The 22,469-nt window shown below is 50.8% G+C and overlaps 1 protein-coding gene across 3 annotated transcripts in view; it reads left to right on the top strand.

The window, feature by feature from the left end:
* ARMC9 (armadillo repeat containing 9) overlaps window positions 1–22,469 on the top strand; it is a gene marked incomplete at its 5' end in the record, with an annotated part of 119,861 nt that overhangs the window by 51,743 nt on the left and 45,649 nt on the right. For all 3 annotated transcript variants that reach the window (XM_080689895.1, XM_080689896.1, XM_080689894.1), the window contains 5 exons: window positions 2,070–2,209; window positions 4,765–4,841; window positions 8,837–8,911; window positions 15,678–15,768; window positions 21,853–21,908. In XM_080689895.1, coding sequence (XP_080546021.1) covers window positions 2,070–2,209; window positions 4,765–4,841; window positions 8,837–8,911; window positions 15,678–15,768; window positions 21,853–21,908 — 439 coding nt within the window. The remainder of the gene's footprint in view (window positions 1–2,069; window positions 2,210–4,764; window positions 4,842–8,836; window positions 8,912–15,677; window positions 15,769–21,852; window positions 21,909–22,469) is intronic.

Genomic DNA, 22,469 nt, shown 5'->3' with positions numbered 1-22,469 from the left:
AAATAAAAATGTAAAAATAGGTCTGGGAGTGTAGCCCGGAGGTAGAAGGGCTTCCAGGAACCCCAGTACCACCAAAAACAAATAAAATAAAATAAAATTCACCATCTTGAATGTACAAGCCAAAGACTTTTAGTGGGTTTGCAGAATGGTGTAGCCATCACTACATCCTGACCTTCAAACCTTTCCATCACTGTAGGAAGAGAACTCACATGCTCTGCAGCCACTCCTGGTCCTTCCCCAGCCCGGTGCCAGCGAGCCGCTTTCTGTGGGGCTGCTTGTCCTGGACGCTTCCCATAGACGGAATCACACGATGCGTGTTCCTCCGTGACTGGCTGCTTCCCCTGAGCGAGCTCTCAGGGACCTTCCCTGCACCACAGTCTGCCGCAGCCACACCCCAGCCACACCCCCAGTTCTTTTCTTTTTTTTTTTAATTTTGAAACAGTGTCTGGCTGCTGGGCATGGTGGTGCACGCTTGGAATCCCAGTACCTGAGAAGCTGAGACAGGAGATGGAAAGTCACCCCAGCAACCTCCTGAGGTCCGCAACTTACTGAGACTGTTTCAAAATAAAGAATAAAACTCGGGTGGGGTGTAGTTTGGAGGTAGAATGCTCCCGGGTTCAATCCCCGGTACTACAAAAAGAAAAAAAAAGAAATTTGGTCTCACCAAATTGCCGAGGCTGATCTGGAACCTGCAGTTCTCCTGTCTCAGCCTCCCAAGTACTGAGACTACAGGCGTGCCGTGCCCAGACTCAGCCACTCTTAGTGTGTAGAGCCCTCAGTCAAAATGGCATTGAGCTGGTGTTTTGATCTTTTTTGTTTCCTTTATTTTCTACAGCTTAAAGTGTCTAAGCTGAATTTTATAGGGTTGTGGTAAAAATTTGTTTTTCAAAGAACTATTTCTTTTTCTTTTTTTTTTTTTTTTTTGCATTCTACTTAGGGGTATTCTACCCCCCAGTCCTTTTTTTTTTTTTTAACATTTAAAGAAGTTTATTAAAAAGATAGAAATACAGAAAATAGTTACAGCCCCATGCCAAAATGGCATGAGGGGGGAGGGTGGCCCGGGCCAACTCACCACTCCCCCTATTTATTTTTTTATTCTTTATTTTGAAACAGGGTCTCACTAAGCTGCAGAGGCCTCAGTAAGTAGCTGAGGCTGGCCGCAAACCTGCGATCCTCCTGTCTCGGCCTCCCAAGCACGGGGATTACAAGCGTGCGCCACCGCGCCTGGCTTCAAAGAACAATTTCTGTGGCCTTGTTTTCTGGCTAAGTAGACTGAGAGCTATCAATGGATATTCATTAAATACTGGAAGTTAAGAGGGAAGCCTTCTTCCTACCTTATCTTTCTTCCTTAAAACTCTTTGTTGTATCCCCGAAGAGTAAAGACATTTTGTCCAGTGTATAAGCTCAACCACACAGCGTCGCTCACTGTGGCTCTTTTCTGCCATGCTCGCCCCGCTGTGCCCTGCCACGGAAAAGTCTCTTGCTGGGTTTTTGTTTTTCTTAGTTTTGGTGGTTCTGGGAATAGAACCCAGGGGCATTCTACCTCTGAGCTACACCCCAGCCCCATTTTTTTTTTTTCTTTCTGTACTAGGGATGGAACCCAGGAGCATTCTACCTTTGAGCTACACCACCAGCCCTATTTTTTATTCTTTATTTTGAAACAGGGTCTCACTGAGTTGCAAAGGGCCTCACTAAGTAGCTGAGGCTGGCCATGAACTGTGATCCTCCTGTCTCTTGGCCTCCCAAGCACGGGGATTACAAGCATGCGCCACCATGCCCTGCTCCCTTGAGGTTTTATTTATTTATTTATTTATTTATTTATTTATTGGTACTGGGGGTGGAACCCAGAGGCTTTCTACCTCCGGGCTATACTCCCAGACCTATTTTTTTAAATATATATTTTATTTGGAAACAGGGTCTCACTAAGTTGCTGAAAGCCTCATTAAGTAGCCGAGGCTGGCTTCGAACCCGTGCGATCCTCCTGTCTCAGCCTCCCAAGCGCGGGGACTACAAGCGTGCGCCACCACGCCCGGCTTCCCTTGCGGTTTTAATCGACCGTTTCGCTGCAGGCGCCCGCTGCAGACGGCGATGATTCGGGACGGCCTCATCTTCTGGCTGATCGACATCCTGAAGGAGCCCGACTGCCTGTCCGACTACACGCTGGAGTACTCGGTGGCCTTGCTCATGAACCTCTGTCTCCGCAGCGCAGGTCTCACCCCTTCCTGGATGTGCCGCTGAGAGGGTGGGAGGAGGTCCTGACCCTGGACCCAGTTCCCACTGAGCCCACTGCGGCTTGGTCTCTGTCTCCCTCTCAGAAACTTAGAAGTTAGTGTAAAGCCTTTCCAGCTAGGTATAAAGCTGCTAAATCTTTGAAACCAAAATACCGTTCTGGCCTTAGATATAGTGCTGACACCCAGGGCCACGAGGAGGAAACTCAGTTCATTTCTGTTTCTCTCCGTTCACTACACTGTTTAAGGGTGTGAGGACTTACGATCCCTTCTCTGAAGACGGAGACGTGTGCTCAGGCTTCTCCAGGGTGAAGTGGCATCGGGAGCCCTGGCTTTAAGCCGCGCTTCCCCCCGCCACGATGGCTTCTCCCGCACCCGGTCCTCGCGTGGACACCACAAGCTGCTCATCAGCAGAGGCGGTGCTTTTAGCTTTTGTACGTAGAGCCCCTCCTGGGAGAGGAGAAGCTTCTTAGAACAGGAGCCAGATCAGCCTGGGGTCCCCTCTGTCTGAGCAACCATGGAGTTTTGAAAAAAAAGGTTTTCCCTGTCAATAGCCAGCTCGAGGGTGCTTGCTAAAAGCTCTTCACCTCCAGGGTGCTGCCTGTGTGGCGTTGACTGAATAAGTGACTATTATTTTAGTTTTCTGCTCCGAAAATAGTTTATGCAAAAGCCAGCTCTTTCTGGTGTGTGTGTGTGTGTGTGTGTGTGTGTGTGTGTGTGTGTGTTACTGAGGATTGAATCCAGGGACATTTTACCTCTGAGCTATAACTCTAGGCATATTTTTTATTTATTTTGAAATAGGGTCTTGCTGCCAGCTGTGGTAGCACATGTTTGTAATCTAGTACTTGGGAGGCTGAGACAAGAGGACCGCAGGTTTGAAGCCAGCCTTGACCATTTAGCGAGGCCCTCCACACATAGTGAGCCCCTATTTCCAAATAAGAAATAAAATCAGGCTGGGGGTTTAGCTTGATAGAATGCCTCTGGGTTCAATCTCCAGTGCCACAAAATAAATAATAAGCCAGGAGTGGTGGCTCACACTTGTAGTCCCAGTACTTGGGAGGCTGAGGCAGGGGAACTGCAGGTTCCCAGACAGCCTCAGCTACTTAGTGAGACCCTGTTGCAATAAATAATAAAAAGTAGGGCTGGGGTTGTAGCTTGGAGGTAGAATGCCCCCCGGGTTCCATCCGCAGTACCACAAAAAAAATTAAGAATGAATAAATAGATAAATAATAAAATATTAGACTGGGGGGTGTAGCTTGGAGGTAGAATGCCCCTGGGTTCAATCCCCAGTACCACAAAAAAAAAAAAAAAAAAAAAAGGAAAGAAAGAAAGACAGTTCTCACTAGTTTGATGAGAATCTCACTGTTTGCCGAGTCTGTCCTCAAATCTCTGATCCTCCTGTCTCAGCCTCCCTAGCACTGGATCACAGGCCTGCGCCACCATACTCAGCATAAGCCACAGCTTTTAATACATTTATCAGGTTAGAAGCAGCTTTTTCATGATCACATTTATTTGCACTGTGATAGTAATGTTTGGAGTTACCCCGAGCGCTGTGTGGTTCTTCTGTGGCAGGCTCTCTGTGTGCTGGGGTGGAGTATTGCTCTGCGGTGTATGGTACGTTCCCTGTGAGAAAGTCATAACTGGCCACCAGTTACTGAGCACTTGAGGGCCACACTGGCCTTGGACCTTCAAGTGCACTGACTGGCTAGCTCCACATCACCCTTTGAAGTAGGTGTTAATTGCTGTGTGTGTGTGTGTGTGTGTGTGTGTGTGTGTGTGTGTGGTACTGGGGGTGGAACCCAGAGGCTTTTTACCTCCGGACTATACTCCCAGACCTATTTTTGGAAACAGGGTCTCACTAAGTTACCGAGAGCCTCACTGAGTGGCTGAGACTGGCTTCGAACCTGTGTGATCCTCCTGTCTCAGCCTCCCAAGTGCAGGGATTACAGCGTGCACCACCACGCCCGGCTAATTGCTGTTTTAAAAAGGAGGAAACTTGCCGGGGCGTGGTGGCGCACGCTTGTAATCCCCGCGCTTGGGAGGCAGAGACGGGAGGATCGCGCAGGTTCGAAGCCAGCCGCGCGCGCTGGCTTAGGAGACCCTGTTTCCAAATAAAAATGTAAAAATAGGTCTGGGAGTGTAGCCCGGAGGTAGAAGGGCTTCCAGGAACCCCAGTACCACCAAAAAAAAAAAAAAAAAAAGGAGGAAACTTAGCCCAGGCACGGTGTCTCACACTTGTAATCCCAGTACTTGGGCGATTGAGACAAGAGGATTGCAGGTTCGATGCCAGCCTCAGCAACTTAGTGTGAGACCCTGTTTCAAAATAAAATAATAAAATAGAGCTGAGAGTGTAGCTCAGAGGCAAAATGCCCCTGGGTTCAATCCCCAGCAACTAACACACACACACACACACACCCCGATGCCCGCCTCGATTGGCTGAATGACTTGCCGAGGTCACACAGCCCGTTATACTCGAGTCTGCCCGACTTGACACTGTGCTTCTGAGTTGACACTTGTCTTGGTCTGGCTCCCACAGGGAAGAACATGTGTGCCAAGGTGGCGGGCCTGGCGCTGAAGGTGCTTTCGGATCTCCTCGGCCACGAAAACCACGAGGTAGGCGCTCAGCTGGCTGGGTGGAGCTCGCGGGCCGCGGGGGGCCTAGCGCCTGTGACCCGCAGGCAAGGGCCGCCTGGCTGTACTTGGCTTGGATTCAGATACTCCCCCTGCAGGGGTGTTTATGAGAACTTCAAATCTTGTCATTTCTAAACTGTGGGGCTCAGGAGCGGGAGTCATTCCCGCGGCCCTCATGGCCTGGCCGCCCTTCACGTCTTCTCACTGCCCGGCCTCGTCCCTGCCCAGCTCCCCCAGAGCGGGGTGTCTGCCCGGGGCTGCGCGGCCTCCGGGCTCCCGTGAGCCTGTGCACGTGTTCACTTTGCACTCTGGTGCCGTCTGTCCAGTCACTGAAGGGCAGGCGCTCGGCCTCCAATTCTGCCGCCACCGCCGTGATCAGGCCACCTGCCCCACCGGAGCCCGCTCGGAGCTCCCTGGGGCACAGACCCTCGATCCGTGGCTCACGGAATATGTCGGGCTCAGCTGCAGAGTCCCGCCAAGTTGCCCTCCAGAGGGGCCAGAGGAGCTTCTGCTCACACCCGCACCTCCGTCCCCCATACCTTGTGCCATTCTCCATGGTGCCATTCTCCACGGCATCTAACTTATGGGCACAAGTCCGTGTGTGTGTGTGTGTGTACTGGGGATGGAACCCAGAATGGAAGCCAGAAACAGTCTTTATTTTGAAACAGGATTTCACTGAATTGCAAAGGGCCTCACTAAGCGGCTGAGGCTGACTACGAAACGGGATCCTTCCATCTCAGCCTCCCAAGTACTGGGACTGCAAGTGTGCACCCCTCAACTAGCTCACAAGTCCTTTTTAAATAAAGTAGAGGAGATGCGTATGGTAGTGCACGCCTGTAATCCCAGCACTGGGAGGCTGAGACAGGAGGATCATAGGTTCATGCCAGCCTCAGCAGTTTAGTGAGGCCCTCTGCAACTTAGTGAGACCCTGTTTCAATAAATAAAATAAAATAACATAGCGCTAGGTGTGAAGCTCAGATGTATAATGCCCTTGAGTTTAATCCTCAGTACCCCCCACACACACAAAAGAAAAAAAAAAAAAACAGGAAGGAAGGAAGGGGGGGGGCATGTGTAAATAAATTAGCAAAAGCTAATAAGCCAGTTATTCTCTTGCTTGCTTTTTACAAATGCCTTTGCAGAAACCATAAAATCACTTTTTACCTGCAGCAAAGCCTCAGCCCAAATCAGGCCTCCCTTGGTGGGCCAGGCGCAGAGCATGTCTTAGCAGGACACGAGCCATGAGCCGAGCCCCGGGTTCCCACAGCCATTCCCCTCCTGCGCAGCCCCGCCCCGCCCCGCCACTCACAGCTTGGCCCTTCGCGCTGTCCTCTGACAAGCGGGGTCTCTTCAGCAAGCAGGCAGGAGGAGGTTGCTCCACTCCCTGCCATTTATTCTTTATATTTCAAAACCTTAACTACTTCCAGGCCCGAATGAATCTGCCCTTTATTCAACTCGTGAAGGCTGTAAAAATATATTCTTTCATTTCTTTTCTTTTTTTTTTTTTTTTTTTTGGCGGTACTGGAGATTGAAACCAGGGGAATCCTACCTCCCTGCTACACCCCCAGCTCTATTCTTTATTTTGAAATAGGCTCTTACTAAGTTGCAGAGGGCCTCACTAAGAACTGAGGCTGGCCGCGAACCTGCGTTTCCTCCTGTCTCAGCCTCTCAGGTACTGGGATTACAGGCATGCGCCACCACACCCAGCTTACTCTTTCATTTCTCAATGAAGGTCAGTTTCAAGAGTTGGAATCAAGCAGGACGCAGTGGCGTATGTCTGCAATCCCAGTACTTGGGAAGCTGAGACAGTAGGATTGCAGGTTCAAGGCCAGCCTCGGCAACTTAGTGAGGCCCTTAGGAACTTAGGGAGATCTTGTTTCAAAGTAAAAAGCCAAAAGATCTCAGGGTATAGCTCAGTGGTGGAATGCCCCTGGGTTCAGTTCCCAGAACCAAAATGAAAATAAAAATAGAGCATTGGAAGCAGCGTGTGAGCTGAATAGACCAGCGCAGTCAGGTCCTGTCATTAACCGTGTCAGTGTGCTCACCGTGGATGAGCTGCAGGACAGCCTCCGGGCACTTTCCACCTAGAGGTGTTTGCTGCTCAAATCAGTCCACCCATGCATCCTGTGTTAGATGTCATGATCTTGAAAGATGAAACCAGAAGCCACAAGGAAATCCATGTACATATTTAACTATGTGCACATTACATTTTTGGGGTTTTTTTTGTTTTTTTGGTAAGGAAAAGGACACCATAATCAAAGTCAGAAAACAAACTATACCCCAATAAAAAGTTGCATCACATATAACAGAAGTTCAGTGCCCCCCCCCCTCTCAGTGGTACTGAAGATGGAACCCAGGGGCATTCTACCTCTGAGCTACACCCCAGCCCTACTTTTTATTCTTTATTTGGAAACAGGGTCTTACTGACTTGCAAAGGGCCTCACTAAGTAGCTGAGGCTGGCTGCAAACCATGATCCTCCTGTCCCAGCCTCCTGGGAAGTTCAATATCTCTAATAAATGAAAAAATGTTCATAAGTTGATAAGTCAAACAACCCAACAGGAAAAAAACCCGAAATTATCTCAGGACAGATAATTCATGGCCCAGTGCATCGTGACGGCCCATAAGCACGAAGAGGTGGGAGTGGAAAGAGGCGACATGGTGCCTCTCCACCCTTGGACCACAGGCGCCCACATGAGGATAAAGTCCAGGGCCTGGCCTGCCGTGGGCCGGGGAGCAGGAGCAGCGCAGTCCACAGAAGGGCTGCCCTGTCCTTCTGTCCTGTGCCACCTGATGTGGGGTTGTCTCCACGAGCAAAGCGTGGTCCTGTCCTTGGCGCTAATGGAAGAGACTTTGGTGTGTGCACAAGTCATGAGCCGGGTGTGCTGGCCCACGCCTGGAATCCCAGTGCTTGGGAGGCAGGGAGGAGGATCACAGGTTTGAGGTCAGCCTCGGCAACATAGCAATACTCTCAGCAATCTAGCCAGACCCTGTTTCAAAAACAAAAAAATCAGCTGGGCGTGGTGGCGCACGCTTGTATTCCCAGCATTCGGGAGGCTGAGACAGGAGGATCATGGTTCACAGCCAGCCTCAGCTACTTAGTAAGGCCAGTTGCAACTCAGTGAGACCTTGTTTCAAAATAAAGAATAAAAAGTAGGGCTGGGGTGTAGCTCAGAGGTAGAATGCCCTTGAGTTCCATCCCTTGTACCGCAAAAATAAAAAACTAATAATACAAAAATAAGTAAATAAAAAGCCACGGAACCCAGGGTAGAGGTAAAGAGTGTGCAGAAGCCGGGGTGAGCGCCTGTGTGGAGCCTCCGAAGAGGCTTCCTAGCAGACCTCTGAGTCAGCTGTCCTGTCAAACATCTAGGAAGAACCTTCCCAGCAAGGGCGCCGCAGGCCGAGGCCCGAGGGTGTGCAGCCGGGTGTGTGCTCGGAGGGCGTCCCTTCGGTAGAGTGGCACTGGTGGTGGTAGAGAGTAGTGTGTGGACGCCAAGCCCAGCAGCAGCCAGGACTTCCCCGCGGGCTCCGAGCAAGGTGGAGATGGGAAGGGCCGGCTGTGTGGTAGAGGTGATGTTGGATCGAGGGTGAGCACCCAAGGCGGAGCGTTGCTTAGGGGACCGATGGACAGTGATGTCCAAGCCAAAACCACAGCCGCGGACGTGAAGAAGGCCGAGCAGACACAGCCCGGAGACCGAGCGCAGCGGAAGCGGCCGCGCCGGCAGCTGCGGCGTCTAGGCTGCGTGAGGAGCAGGGCAGGAAGGTCTGCAGGAGGCAAGAGGCGGCAGGAGCGAGCTCCGGAGGGTGATGGATTTGGTCTGGGACTCTTAGAACACGCAAATGGAGATGTCCGTTGACTGAAAACAGAAACGGCCTGAGCTGAGGAGCGTGGGCCAGCTGCTCCTCGTTAGCCAGGCGTTGTGTTGGATAGAGTGTGAGGCGTTTGAAAACTTGCCAATGGTATCTTTTTCTCCCCTTAAAGATTCAGCCGTACGTGAACGGAGCCCTGTACAGCATCCTTTCCCTCCCCTCCATCCGCGAGGAGGCCCGAGCGATGGTAAGAAGGCGCTCCGGGCCCACGGGAGGGTTTCGCGTGCTCTGTGGACCTCCCGAAATCACATGCACGATCCGTATTCACAGCTTGCTTGCTTGCTTTCTCTGTCTGTCTGTCTGTCTGTCTGTCTGTCTCTCTCTCTCTCTCTCTCTCTCTCTCTTGTGGTACTGAGGGTGGAACCCAGGGGCTTTTCTACCTCCAGGCTATACTCCCAGACCTATTTTATACTTTATTTGGAAACAGGGTCTCACTAAGTAGCTGAGAGCCTCACTCAGTAGCCGAGGCTGGCTTCGAACCTGTGCGAGCCTCCTGTCTCAGCCTCCCAAGTGCAGGGATTACAAGCGTGCCCCCCACGCCCAGCAGCATTCAGTTTTCTAGCGAGAGTCTGTAGCTTTTATCACTCGTATAAGAAACCACATAACCAAAGTGGCTAAGAACCATGGCGTTAGAACATTTCCAGCAGGTTTGCTTTCGCCAAATGGTAGACATTCTGGTAGTGATCCAGTGGGTCAGATAAGCTGGTGAAAATGGTAAAGCTGCGTGGTACTCGGGCTGGCGGGTAAACAATGAATTCTCTATGCAGGTGTTTACTTAGGGCATATACTTGGCATAAAAACAAGCACCGGGCGATTAGTATCTTATTTTGAGAGAACAAATGTTTCCAGATCTAATCAGCAAAACCGCTAAAGTTTTGTCCTTTTTCTTTGCACCATGTGAAACCAGGGTAACCATGTGCGCATTAAATGCTGCGGTGAAGGGATTAAATGTATTTCTCCACTCGAAACACAGGCGGAACTCAGACGGAGACCAGCCAAGCGTTCCCCAGTTGGTTTTCCTCACTTCGAAAAATTGCTCAGTGCTCGCATTGCCATCCACACTTTCGAGAGTGACGCCCGAGATAAAGGCTTATTTAACAGCTCTTCTGCACGGCCACCAAACAGAGGAGCTTGATAGTTAATCGGAAAACCTGCATTTTCAGTAGATAGGTCTTGGTCACGTTCTGCATTATGGGGAAGTAGGCTAAGGACTCGTAGACTGAAGAATGAAGGCGACCCCGTATCCAAGCCTGCGGGCGGGGCAGGGCTCGCAGAGGCCCTGGGCACCTCCTACAAGGGGCAGCGCAGGTGGGAAGAAGGCAGCCAGGACGGGCCGTGTGGGGAGAGGGCATCAAATTAGTTGTAGCCCATAGATCAGGACACCCCAAAGAGATCATCTAGGCCAGGGAGCGGGGAGCAAAAAGACGAAGGGAGTGCAGAGCCTCCAGAGGCAATATCAGGAGCTCCACCACCCACCTGATGGGAGGGAGTACCAGGAGGAGAAGAAAGATAATGGCAGAGAAAAAAGGTTGAATGAGCCGGTCATGGTGGTACACACCTGTAGCCCCAGTAGTTGAGAGGCTGAGACAGGAGGATCACAGGGTTGAGGCCAGCCTCAGCAACTTGGCGAGCCTTTCTTTGAAATAAAAAAATAAAAGGATGTGTAACTCAGGTAGAATGCCCCTGGATTCAGCCCCAGTACCAAAAAAGAAAAAAGGTTGAATAGTAATGGAGAAACTTGGCTTAAAAAAAAATAAACAACAGATTTGTACTGAGAGGGGAAACCTTGGTCCGCGCAGGCACAGGTAGAAGCATAGGTTTCCCTCTGGCACTTGAATGGAGGTCGAAGTTCCCAGCTCAGGAGAGCGGAGGCCCCTCTTCGCCCGGAACCTACTGGCCACACCTCTCGGGCAGCTAGCCATGGAACTGTTTGTAAAAAGCCACTTCAGCGCCACAGTAAGAGTTTTCTAAAACCCTGAGATTTTCCTCATGTCATTTTATCTTTGAGATTGTTTTATTTATTTGTTTATTTATTTATTTTTGGTGGTCCTGGGGATGGAACCCAGGGTCTATTTCTGAGCTACTTTTTATTCTTTCTTTCTCTTCTTTTCTTCCTTTCTTTCTTTCTTTCTTTCTTTCTTTCTTTTCTTTTCTTTTCTTTTTCTTTTTCTTTTTCTTTTTTTTTTTTTTTGAAACCGGGTCTCACTGAGTTGCAGGGGGCCTCACTAAGTAGCTGAAGCTGTCCACGAACCGCCATCCTCCAGTCTCAGCCTCCCCAGTGCTGGGATGACAAGAGTGCACCACCATGCCCAGCTTCTGGGAGGATGGTTTTAGACAGATGAAGCCGGTTTCTTTCTGTTGCAGGTGGGTCGCACACAGGCACTTTTTTTATTTTCCAGAACTGGGATTGAACCCCAGGGCATTCTACCTCCGAGTTACACCCCCAGTCCTATTTTTTTTGTTCTTTATTTTGAGACAGGATCTTACTGAGTTGCAGAGGGCTTCAGTAAGTAGCGGAGGCTGGCTTCAAACCTGCGATCCTCCTGTCCCAGGTACTGGGATGACAAGCGCGCACCACCACGCCCAGCCACATGGGCACATTTCCAGTCAGCTCTGGGCTGCTGTGCGCCGCTGCCCCGCTGCCGGGAAGGCCAGGGATGCCAGACATGAGAGGCCAGGCAGGGGGAGCATCAGCCAGCCTTGCAGCCCTCGTGCCGAGGAAGTAGACAGGCGCCAATGCCCCTGGGCCCTGCCGGCCTTGGCCCGACATCAGAACAGCCCATCTGGAAAGCAGTGGGCGCTGAGGGTGAAAAGCCTCTGCAGTGTCCGGCTCGGGCTCAGTGGTTTTTCCCTGGTTATTGATGCAGAAGGGAGCTCATGAGCTGGGCGGGGTGGCGCACACCTGTGATCCCAGCACTTGGGAGGCCGAGACAGGAGGATGGCAGATTTGAAGACAGCCTTAGAACATGGGGAGGCCCTCCACAATTTAGTGAGACCTTGTTTCAGAATAAAAGAATAAGATAGGAGTGGGAGTGTAGCTCAGAGGTAGGATGCCCCTGGGTTCCATCCCTAGTAATATATATAATTTTTTTTTTTTTCGGGTCTGGGGGTGGAACCCAGGGGCATTCAACCTCCGAGCTCCAGCCCCAGCCCTATTTCTTATTCTTTATTTTGAAACCGGGTCTCACTGAGTTGCAGAGGGCCTCACTAAGTAGCTGAGGCTGTCCGCGAACCCCGATCCTCCAGTCTCAGCCTCCCAAATGCTGGGATTACAAGCATGCTCCACCACGCCCAGCTTCCTAGTATTATATTTAAAAATAAAACTATCTTCGATGTGTTCATATGTTGAACATACTGAATTCAAAAATCTAGAATCTGAAACATTCAGAATCCAAAACTTTAAGCAGACATGAAACCACAGGTCTCTGAGTAAAATTGCTTCATGCAAGATTAAACATATTGCATAAAATTATACATTAAACTTCGTGCCGTGCACAAAATTATTAAAAACAACATATACTATTACCTCGAGGCCATATGGATAAGGTATATATGCAGCAGAAATGAATCTGTGTTTAGGTCTGGGTGTTCTCCCCAAGATACCTCATTATGCATCCCAAATCTCCCTAAATCCAAAACAACTTCTGATCCCAAGCGTTTTGAATAAGCATATTCACTCTCTTTCTTTTTGTGGGCGTATGAAAGTACGGGAATTGAGCCCAGAGTCATGGCACCACTGGGCTCTATCCTCAGCCCTTCGTATCTTTAATTTAGAGACAAGTCTTGCTACCTCGCCTAGTCTTGAACTCGCCGCCCTCCTGCCCCATCCGCGCGAGCAGCCGAGTTGCGGTGGGCACCCGCGCCCAGCCAGCCGTGTGCCCACGTGCTCCGGCACCAGAGCTGGCTGCAGGAGTGGCGCTCCTTATTTCTTCCGGCACTCTGGGTTCTCGTTTTTACGTATGTGGCTGAGAAGGGGTCCCTCTTTTTATTTTTCCTATCTACCTGGGTGTTTTTATTTGGTCAGTTATCCGAAGTGACAAAGTATTACTTTTAGGATAAAATACTACTGTTTTTATGACTTCTCATTTCTGTAATTTAGATTAAACATTATCTAATATACATGCTTTTAAAAAATACATGAAGTTTCTCACTGGAATGTTTTCCATTAAGACAGCATTCCCAGTTGGCCCTCCTACTTGCCGAGGACTTTACTGTTTGTTTTCCAAGTAGCAGCTGAGCTAAAGGCGCATGAGAGAGTGAACGAGGATAAAAAGCTCCATAAAAGCCGGGCGTGGTGGCGCGCGCTTGTCATCCCGGCATTCGGGAGGCTGAGGCCGGAGGATCATGGTTCGTGGACAGCCTCAGCTACTTAGTGAGGCCCTCTGCAACTCAGTGAGACCCTGTTTCAAAATAAAGAATAAAAAATAGGGCTGGGGCTGGAGCCTGGAGGTAGAATGCCCTGGGTTCAGTCCCCAGTAACACACACACACACACACACACACACACACACACACACACACCATCTGGGGAGAAGACAGAAGAGTGCCTGAATGGATTCTTTGTCTCACTCCAAGGCAGACCTTGGTTGGTGACTGTCCCTTCGCTAAGGCAAGCCCAGAAATGCTAGAATTACAAACGTGCCACCGCGCTCAGCTACGTGTACCTTTCAAGCGGTGAAATGTACAGGCCTCACATGTACAGTTCAACGCATCTTGACAGATATAATCATGTACATAACCTACATGTTGTTCTATACTTTGTCAATTAAGAATCTCTGGTGGTGCCGGGCGTGGTGGTGCACGCTTGTAACCCCAGCACTCAGGAGGCTGAGACTGGAGGATCGCGGTTCACAGACAGCCTCAGCTACTTAGTGAGGCCCTCTGCAACTTAGTGAGACCCGGTCTCAAAATAAAGAATAAAAAATAGGGCAGGGGGGTGTAGCTCGGAGGTCAAATGCCCCTGGGTTCCATGCCCGCACCCACAAAACAAAACAAAAGAATCTCAGGTGGTAGGAGCCGGGCGTGGTGGCGCACGCTTGTAATCCCCGCGCTTGGGAGGTTGAGACAGGAGGATCGCACAGGTTCCAAGCCAGCCTCAGCTACTGAGTGAGGCTCTCAGCAACTTAGTGAGACCCTGTTTCCAAATAAAATATAAAATAGGTCTGGGAGGTTAGCTTGGGAGTAGAAAGCCCCTGGGTTCTACCCCCAGTACCACAAAAAAAAATTTTTTTAAATAAAAATCAAAGCCGGGCTTGGTGGCGCACATTTGTAATTCCAGCATTTGGGAGGCTGAGACCAGAGGATTGCAGTTTGCAGACAGCCTCAGCTACTTAGTGAGGCCCTCTGCAACTCAGTGAGCCTGGTTTCAAAATAAAGAATAAAACATAGGGCAGGGAGTGTAGCTTGGAGGTTGAATGCCCCTGGGTTCTATCCCAAGACCTGCCAAAAAAAAAAAATAAAATTAAAAATTAAAATAAAATAAAAATCTCAGGTGGGCTCTGGGGTCATCTCATTTTACAGTTGGGGAGCAAGCTGGGAGGGGTTGGTAATTTGAGCAAAGTCAAACAGTTCATTCCTGCTAGAAGCTGGGATTGCAATCCAAGTTTTAATCCCGAAGCTGGGCGCGGTGGGCACGCGCGTAATCCCCGCGCTTGGGAGGCGGAGACAGGAGGATCGCACAGGTTCGAAGCCAGCCTCAGCTACTTAGTGAGGCTCTCAGCAACTTAGGGAGACCCTGTTTCCAAATAAAGTATAAAATAGGTCTGGGAGTATAGCCCAGAGGTAGAAAAGCCCCTGGGTTCCACCCCCAGTACCACAAAAAAACAATAAAAATTTAAAAAAATGTTAATCCTGGCTTGACCATCCTGTGCAGCAGTGCTCTGCTCTTGGTGAAGAGAATTCGACCTGCCCAGAGCTGCGCTCGGCATCCCCTTGATCCTGTTAGAGCCACTGATTCCAAATGGCCAAAGAACTAGGGACAGAATGGCTCGGGTGACCCAGAGACCCAGGCTAAGCTGCAGGCGCAGTCTGTTCAGGGCTTGCAGGTCACTGGACCCATCTCTCTCTCTGCCAGCACCTCCGGACTCCACTTCCTGTTTCGGGTTTATCATCAGAACATGCTTTTTCCTCTTGGTGGCAAGAAAATCTCAGCTTCTCCAGAATATACTCCTTCTAATCCTAGGAAAGAGGAGGGAGAAGAATAGGACTGTGATCCATCAGCATCTTACCTCTGTGTCTCTCTGTAGCCAATGTGTCTCCCATCAGCCAGTGTTGAAAATCTGGGGTCATTTCTGATGGAAAAAGAATGATGGCTATTTAAAGAGAGTTTCTACTGCCGGGCGTGGTGGCGCACGCTTGTAATCCCAGCATTTGGGAGGCTGGGACGGGAGATCACGGGTAGAGGACAGCCTCAGCTACTTAGGCTCTTTGCAACCCAGTGAGACCCTGATTTAAAATAAGAATTAAAAAAGGGCTGGGGTATAGCTGGGAGGTAGAATGCCCCTGGGTTCCATCCCTGGTACAGGGGGGAAAAAATCAAGTTTCTATTTGTTCAATTATTCCTCTAAACATATGATCTACTTTTCAAACACCATATTTAGCCCTAAAACCCAGAAGGCAGTAAGTTTATAAACTTAGGGAAAAACAGGAAAGAAATCACCTCCCAAAAGAACATGTTGCCAAAGCTAAAGGCTATACTCTGCAGCAAACATTCCCCATCGGTTTTTAGCTAAATGTGTTCTGATGAAGTCAGGTAGTCCACCAAGAGGAAAATAATTTCTCTGTGAATTATAAAAAGAACAAAAAGACTGTTTACTACTAAGCAGATTTTTTTTTTTACTGTATATTTTGTCTTTACCCCCAAAAAAGAATTATTTTTGGGGATTAGATGAAAGTACCCTGCTGAGAAGCTCTCCCTAAAATGTGCGGATGCTAACGGCCCCTCTGTGCTCCCAGGGGATGGAGGACATCCTGCGCTGCTTCGTCAAGGAAGGCAGCGCCGAGACAGTCCGCCAGATCGAGTTCATCATCAAGCAGCTGAACTCCGGTCAGTTTGTGCGAGGTCTATGCTCGGTCTTTCAAACTGTTCTCAAAAGATGCACGGGCGGCTGGGAGTGGCGGTGCACACCTGTAATCACAGCGCTTGGGAGGCGGAGACAGGAGCATCACAGGTTTGAAGCCAGCCTCAACAGCCTGGCGAGACCCTGTTTCAAAATTAAAAGAAAAGGAGCCAGAGGTGTAGCTCAGAGGTAGAAGGCTCCTGGGTTCAATTGCCACTACCAAAAGTAAATAATTTTCAAAACTGCGTGGGCTTTCTCAGAAGGGCTGTCAGGCGTTGGAAGTCCCTCAGGAGGCCTTTAGGGAAGGGGGGCGACCCAAGGGCAGTTCAGCCAGGTGGACAAAGCCAGATTGTCCAAAGATCAACAGTCTCTTATCAACACGAGGCAGAGAGTCAACAAAAAGAAGTTAAAGGCAATTACAGAACCCCTTCCGTTTCCTATAAATCCTCTTTATGGGCCTCCTTTTCCTCTCCCCAATCCTCCCTCCACATAAGGGCGACTGCCCAGGTCCTGGGCTCAAGTTATGGGCCAGATGCTCGCCTTTCTACACTGTAAAAAATGTCAACAAACCCCTTGCTTACGCCTTCGCTCCAGAGGGACGTGTGGGGTCCTTCTCTGTCCGGCTGCCTCCCTTGCCACCGCACAGGATGGCCGGGGACGCCGAGGATGGGTGGGCGCACGCGCTCGCCCCTTCGTGGTCTCTGGGGCTGCACCCAGTGCTGCCAGCATCGGGGCCAGCTTCGGCACCCCTGACTCTACCTGCCCTTGCCTGACACCAGCGGGCAAGGCCACAGTCCCTTCCAGCACAGGAGCCCACGGGCAGCGCGCATCTCACTCCCCTCGCGAGCAGCACGGCCCAGCACCCCGACCTGCCAGCGCCTGCGTGTGGCCGGGCTCCTGCTCGGGGCTCACAGCCCAGGCAGAGGGAGCTCGTGCTGGCCGCTCCATCAGCAACCGAGCCCCTGCAGCAGGGCGCTGTGGGGTGCCCAGGGGAGGCTCGAGGGGCTCCTGACCAGGAGGAGGCGGCTGGGGCAAGTGGCCAGTGAGCGTGAAATCACTGCGGCCCTGTGGGCTGCCCGCCGATTTCCATTTGAATGTCCTCCTCTTTGGTTTTTTTGTTTGTTTTTGCATTACTGTGGATGGAACCCAGGGGCATTCTACCTCCAAGCTACACCCCCCAGCCCTATTCTTATTCTTTATTTTGAAACAGGGTCTCACAGAATTGCAGAGGGCCTCACTAAGTAGCTGAGGCTGTCTGCCAACTACAATCCTCCTGTCTCAGCCTCCCCAGTGCTGAGATTATAGGGGTGCGCCACCACACCCAGCTTTTTTTTTTTTTTTTTTTGGTTGGTACTGGGGATTGAACTCAGGGGGGCATTTAACTCTGAGCTACACCCCCCGAGCTCTATTGCACTTTTTCAGTTTGAAACAGGGTCTCATTAAGTTGCCAAGGAGGCTGGACTTGAACCCACCATCTTTTTGTCTCAGCCTCCCCTGTACTGATTACAGGTGTGCGCGACCCCGCCCGGCTGCTGTGTGGTTCTTATGGAGCGAGTATAATTCATCCCAGATTCGGGTGGGCCATAAACAGAGCTTCATTTTCTACCCAACTTCAGTTCTGATCCGAGCCCCATCTGGCATAGTAAACAGAGCCACACGGCCCCTCGGCCTCCACGCTGGCTGCTCGCGGAGGCCCGAGCCCAGGCGCCTGGCAGTCCTGCGTCTGCGCCATAGTCATCGGCAGAGCTGAGACCTCCCTCCCGGCCAGGGTCCCCGCAGCTGCAGGGTCACATTTGGGTTGGGATCTTCGAGGCTGTCTCTCTGTGTTTCGATTCAGTGACCCATCCACGTGCATTTCTTTGCCAGCCTGCCCTCCTCCCTGGATGCCCAGGAGCAGGACGCAGCCTCCGGCTCTGGACAGGGACGCTGCTCTGTGCTGTGGACCTGGCCCTCAGCTCAGCGTGCCGGTGCCTCGGGCCGGGACTGTGGACACTGCTGTCCTAGGCGCAGCTACACCACGTAGCTGGCTGTTCTGGAAGGCTTGGGGGATACCTGCAAAAGCAGCAGCTCCACTTGAATAAGGAACCTAGATTTAAGTTTCTTTTTTCTTCTCTCTCTCTCTCTCTCTTTTTTTTTTTTTTTTGCGGGTCTGGGGATGGAACCCAGAGCAATTGACCACCAAGCTATACCCCCGCCCTATTTTTTATTCTTTATTTTGAAACAGGGTCTCACTGAGTTGCAGAGGGCCTCACTAAGTAGCTGAGGCTGTCTGCGAACCGCAATCCTCTGGTCTCAGCCTCCCGAATGCTGGGATGACAAGCGTGCGCCCCCACGCCCAGCTCGCTTTCTTCTTCTTGAGTACCTAAATTACGCTTTATCCATAGGACAGTCAGGGTCCCAGAGGGATTTCCCAGGAGCTAGTTATTTTGAAAAGAGACTCATAAGTCATTGAAAATTTGGATGGAAGACCACACACACACACCCCCCAAAGGACACGTGTTACCAGCGTCCACTCAGAGTGGACGAGGAGAGGGAGGGCGCGCCTCCAAAACCTCATCCGTCTTCATCTGCACCCAGAAACTAACAGCAGGGTGTGGGTCAGCTCCGCTTTCCTGCTTTAAGATGTAGAAGTGGCATTCTCGCCATCTTTATTTAGAAGACAGGCTTTTCTGTTTTGTTTTAGTGAATTTAAAAGCATAGAAATCGCCGAGCGTGGAGGCGCACGCTTGTGATCCCGTATTTGGGAGGCTGAGACAAGAGCCTCTCAGGCAGCCTCAGCAATTTAGTGAGGCCTTCCCAAATTAGTGAGACCCTGTTTCAAAGCTTAAAAGTAAATAAACAAAATAGAGGTGGGAGTGTAGCTCAGAAGAAGAATGCCTCTGGGTTCAACCCAGAGTACATACCTGCATATATACACATAAGTGCGTGGAAAAGGGTTTTCATATGTTGGAGCCCAGTGTCAGTCCTCCAACACTGTTTTTTCCAATAAAGTTTTAAGATCCTCAAGTATGGAGTGGCAAGTATGTTTTAGAACCTGACCACGCAGGTGGGAAGGACTAGTCTGGTGAAGCCCAAAGGAAATTTCCAGCCTGCTGACAGTGACGACAGTGACGAGCAGGGTGCACCGCCAGCAGCAACAGCAGAGCCTCCTCCCGGCTCCCAGCCAGGGGAGGAGGGCTCTGGGCAGAAGCCGCAGGGCCCCGTGGAGGGAGGGCAGCTCCAGGGCGGGAGACTGGCCCCCAGGGGTGAGCGGAGGCCGCGAGGTGACCCAGGACACAGGACGGGGTTGTTCTGGGTAGTTGAAAAGTCTGAGCCAACAGATGAAAAGATTATGGGTTGGGGAATGGGAGCCGGGCCATGGAGGAGAGGAAAGAGGCGTGTGCCCCAAGGGCTGACCTTTCCTGTGACCGAGAGGGGTTTGCAGTTGGTGATCATGGCGGCTGCCATCTTGAAGGCACATCCTGAAGGTGGTGTGAGGTGTGCCGTCCATGGGCAGGGACACGCAGTTAGAGAATTAAACCCTGACCAGAACGTGGTATGCCTTAACGCCACGTGTCTACAAAGTCTTTTTGGACTAACTGGTGTTGGGTAGCAGTGGTGTGGCTCAGGATGGGTGTGGTGTGGGCACCGGGCACAGTCCCATGTCCCACTGCCCTTGGCCCAGCGAGGCCGGCGGGGGCCTTGTGTGTTCGCGGGCCCCGAGGGGACGCGGCCTGAGGCCCTACCAGGCCGGGCTTTCATGTTTGGTCAACCTAGGTGCATCTGTCTGGCCCCTTTCTTTCTTTCTTTTTCTTTTCTTTTCTTTTTTTTTTTTTTTTTTTTGTGGTACTTTGAATGGAACCCAGGGGCGTTCTACCTCCAGGATACACCCCAGCCCTATTTTTTTATTCTTTATTTTGAAACAGGGTCTCACTGAGTTGCAAAGGGCCTCACTAAGTAGCTGAGGCTGGCCGCCAACCTTGATCTTCCTGTCCCAGCCTCCCGAATGCTGGGATTACAAGCGTGCGCCACCACGCCCGGCTTGGCCCGGTTCTGAGTGAGCTGGACCATTTCCTTTTCTTTTTCTTTTATTTTTGGTGTGTGTGTTAGTTAGCGGGGATTGAACCCAGGGGCGTTTCTACCTCTGAGCTATACCCCAGGAGTTGCTGAGGGCCATGATAAGTTACTGAGACTGGCCTCCAACCGGCAATCCCCTTGTATCAGCCTCCCAAATACTGGGATTACAGGTGTGTGCCACCGTGGCCGGCTGAGCCATTTCTTTAAGTATGGTTCCTTCGTTTGCCCTCCCTCTTGCTTGACTTCCTTTCTTTCCTCGGGCTCTCTTTACCTTCATGTCTTACCTTGAGAAACATGTGCCAGCAAGGAAGGTTCCATGGGGACGGAGGGAGGAGGAAGCCGGGCTCCCCGTACCCAGGACTCAGGACCTGGCTGGTGGGTAGGACAGCCGGCAAGTCAGTAGCCTTCCTTCATTAGAAGCAATGGAAGCCAGACATGGTGGCTCTCGCCTGTAATCCCAGGACTGGGGAGGCTGACACAAGAGGTTCGCTGCCAGCCTCAGGGACTTGGTGAGGCCCTCTGACAACTTAGTGAGGCCTTGTTTCAAAATAAAGAATAAAATGGGGCCGGGCGGGATGGCGCATGATTATTATCCCAACATTTGGGAGCCTGAGAAGGAGGATCGTGGTTCGGCGACAGCTTAAGCTACTTAGTGAGGCCATTTGCAACTCAGTGAGACCCTATTTCATAATAAAGAATAAAAAATAGGGCTGGGGTGTAGCTTGGAGGTAGAATGCCCCTGGTACTGCAAAAAAATAAAATAAAATAAAAAATAAAGTAGGACTGGATGTAGCTCAGGTGGAATGCCTCTTGGGTTCAGTCTGTAGTACGGATAGATGGATGGATGGATAGATGGATGGATGGATGGATGGATGGATGGATGGATGGATGGAAGCAGTGGTCACCAGGGCGAGTGCTGCTGAGAGCTGCAGGCGCCTCACTGAGCCTGTCGAGGGAGGGAGATGCCGGCTCTCTGAGGGCGCCAGGGAGGCCGCTGGGAAGGTCTCAGCAAAGCACTGAGGAGGGAGGGAAGCGGCAGCTGTGGCCATCGCACACGCCTCTGCTAGTAAAGATGAGTTCGCTCTCCCCGAAGGCCCCTCGAGCTCTATGTTGGCTTTTCACTTCCCCAAGCTGTGGCACATGTGTGCTGATAAAAATGGAGAGATGGACCTGAAATTGCTGACGATGATAGGAAACTGCCACCGAAATGACTGAGTGTGAAACGGAGCCGGGCGTGGTGGCGCATGGCTGTAATCTCAGTACATGGGAGGCCAAGCCTGGAGGATTACAGGTTTGAGGCCAGCCTCCTATTTCAAAATAAAAAAAAGGTCTGGGGTTGTGTTCCAATCCCCAGTACCAAAAAAAAAAAAAAGAGAGAAAAAAAGTATGAAATGGTTCTGATCAGGAAGAGTTAGGACTCTAAAGTGGCCATCCATGAACAGGAACAGTTTTTAAAAATGCAATGGTCATTATCAGACGATCAGGAATGGTTAGAAGTTGACTTTTATTTTATCTTTTTTTTTATTTTTGGTACTGAGGATCAAATTCAGAGACATTCTGTTTCTTAGCTATACCTCCAGCCCTATTATATTTATTTATTTATTTATTTTGCAGTATTGGGGATGGAACCTAGGGACATTCTATCTTTGAGCAACACCCACAGCCCTATTTTTTTTTTATTATTTATTTTTTGAAACAGGGTCTTACTGAGTTGCAAGGGGCCTAAGTAGCTGAGGCTGTCTTTGAACCACAATCCTCCTGTCTCAGCCTCCCAAATGCTGGGATTATAAGCGTGTGCCACCACGCCCGGTCCTATTTTATTTTATTTTTATTTTTTGAAACAAGATATCTTGCTAATTTGCTGAGGGTCTGAATTACTCAGGCCGGCCTCAAACCGGCAATCCTCCTGTCTCGGCCTCCCAAGCACAGGACTTACAGTCCATTTGATGTAACCTTGTTCTCAGAGCGGTACTCACAAGGCCAGTGATTATTCATTGGTTTTCTTTTCTTTATAGAAGAACTGCTGGACGGTGTTCTTGAATCTGATGATGATGAGGATGAAGATGATGATGTAAGTTGGAGAGTCTTGACTCCTCCTATCAGACTCCCAAGTCTCCCCTTTCCCTGGGATGGCTTCCACGTCTGCGCCTGCGTGCACTCCCGCGGCAGGCATTCTCACCTGGGGCCTTGCGGCTGCCGCCAGCCAGTGTCCATGCTGGCCGCCATGGGCTCACCTGCTCAGAGGCCCAGCTCCGGCCTCCTGGGAGTTAGGTTGAAAATAGAGTTGGGGGGTTTAGGAGGGAGGTGAAAACACCAGCCGGGTTATCAGAGACCGCTGTTCTATTCAGACCCGGCCCCTCCGTAGAGTCAGCCGGCCGTGGGGGAAGGGACTGACAGGCCACATGTCTGGAGAGGTGCGCATAGTCCTTGGCCAGCTGAGTCGCGTGGCGGATCGGAGGCGCCGATGTTTTATAGGCTTGCCGATTCTCTCGCGACATGTGTAGTCTCACGATGTTTGGAGTCTCGAGGCACCTGGAGTCTCCCGATATCTCCGCTTTTGGCTTCTGAGGTTCCGCCTCCTGTTCCCGCTGCTGAGATCACATGGGGGAGGGACCCGACTTATCACTGGGCT

Source organism: Muscardinus avellanarius (genome assembly GCF_963383645.1).
Source record: "Muscardinus avellanarius genome assembly, chromosome: 2".
Taxonomy (NCBI): domain Eukaryota; kingdom Metazoa; phylum Chordata; class Mammalia; order Rodentia; family Gliridae; genus Muscardinus; species Muscardinus avellanarius.
The sequence above is the reverse complement of the archived record's forward strand: the minus strand, read 5'-3'. Positions and strand labels throughout refer to the sequence as shown.